The 1,287-nt window shown below is 44.7% G+C and overlaps 1 protein-coding gene across 1 annotated transcript; it reads right to left on the reverse strand.

Moving 5' to 3' along the window:
- Nucleotides 1-58: 58 nt before the first annotated feature.
- TEOVI_000288700 (Myosin-like coiled-coil protein, putative) lies at nt 59-925 on the reverse strand (the record flags this gene model as incomplete). The annotated part of the gene is made up of 1 exon (XM_067225885.1): nt 59-925. The coding sequence occupies one exon, from the start codon at nt 923-925 to the stop codon at nt 59-61; it is 867 nt and encodes a 288-aa protein (XP_067081986.1).
- Between the last annotated feature and the right edge of the window lie 362 nt (nt 926-1,287).

Consider the following 1,287-nt stretch of genomic DNA (forward strand, 5'->3'; position numbering starts at 1 on the left):
AAACAAAAAAAGGCAGAAATAAAAATATAAAAAAGAGAAAGGGAAACAGGAAAACTCTCTATGTTGCCGCATCCGTACTCTCTGCTAAGCTTCCGGACTCGAGCATGTGTGCAACGGCACTAAGTTTCTCTATCTGTTTCTTTTGTGTGATGACCTTTTCCTCGAATGCCTTCGCCTTTGCTTGCTCCTTGTCACGCTCTGCTCTACATCTTTCCACCCGCGCCAACAACACGGTTTTTTCACTTTCAAGTGATCGAATCCGCTTCACATGTCTTTCCTTTTCTTCCTTAAGACTTTCAAAGAACCTTCTTGCTTTTAAAAACCTTTCTTGAAGCTCCGTTACACGTGCCACCCAACCATCCATTAGAACTTCAAGTTCCTTTTCCTCCTTGCGAGTTTGAAGGAAACGCTCATTCTCTTCCGATAATTCGGCCAGAAGCTGCGGTTTCCGGGCGGCGTCCGCTTCCTTCTTCGCCTCCAACTTGGCGTATTCCTGCTCCCTGGAACGCATGATTTCATTGTATTTGTCCTGCCCATCCAAGTGAAATCTGGTGTATATCTCAAGTTGTTCCTTCAGTAGCTTATTCTCTTGCGCTGCTTTTGCTTCCATGTGCGCAATTTCCTCTGCATATGAATTCACCTCTGATAAAGTTGCCTGCAATTCCTCTGACATCAGCGCCCGCTTTGCCTCATCATCTTTTATTGCCTGCTCATACTTTTCCTCCGCCGCACGGTTGTGTTCGTTAAGTACCGCACGAATTTCCCGCACCTTCTGCACTTGTTCTTGCATTTGTTTGAGGCGTTCCTGGAGAGTTTGGTTGCATTTCTCCTCCTCCGCAAGCGTCTTCTGCTCCTGTTCGAGCTCAGCTCCACGTTGATGAAATTTCAGCAACTGTTGCACGAGTCTCTCGGCAAGCGATGACATCTGCGTGATTCGCTAAACTATTTTCCCCTCCAGATGCGGGATGTGTCCTTACAGTATATATTGAGTACATATATATATATATATATTGTGTGTATGTGTGGAAACGCGTACGGTACAAATAAAATAACGCAACGGAAGAAACAACAAGGGGAAGGGGAAAAGAAGAAGCAATAAGATGATGGTGGGGAGATCAACAATAATAGTAATAATAAACAATAACGTTACAACAGAGACCGACAAAGTCACTCTACTACTGACGGAGCGGAAATATGGCATGCAAAACATATTGGAGAGAGAGAGAGTGAAAACGAAAAAACACTAAAGCAATACTAACACGTGACATTTTCTCCCGCCCCCCCCCC

The sequence above is a fragment of the Trypanosoma equiperdum genome (genome assembly GCF_001457755.1).
Source record: "Trypanosoma equiperdum strain OVI genome assembly, contig: ctg_631, whole genome shotgun sequence".
NCBI lineage: Eukaryota > Euglenozoa > Kinetoplastea > Trypanosomatida > Trypanosomatidae > Trypanosoma > Trypanosoma equiperdum.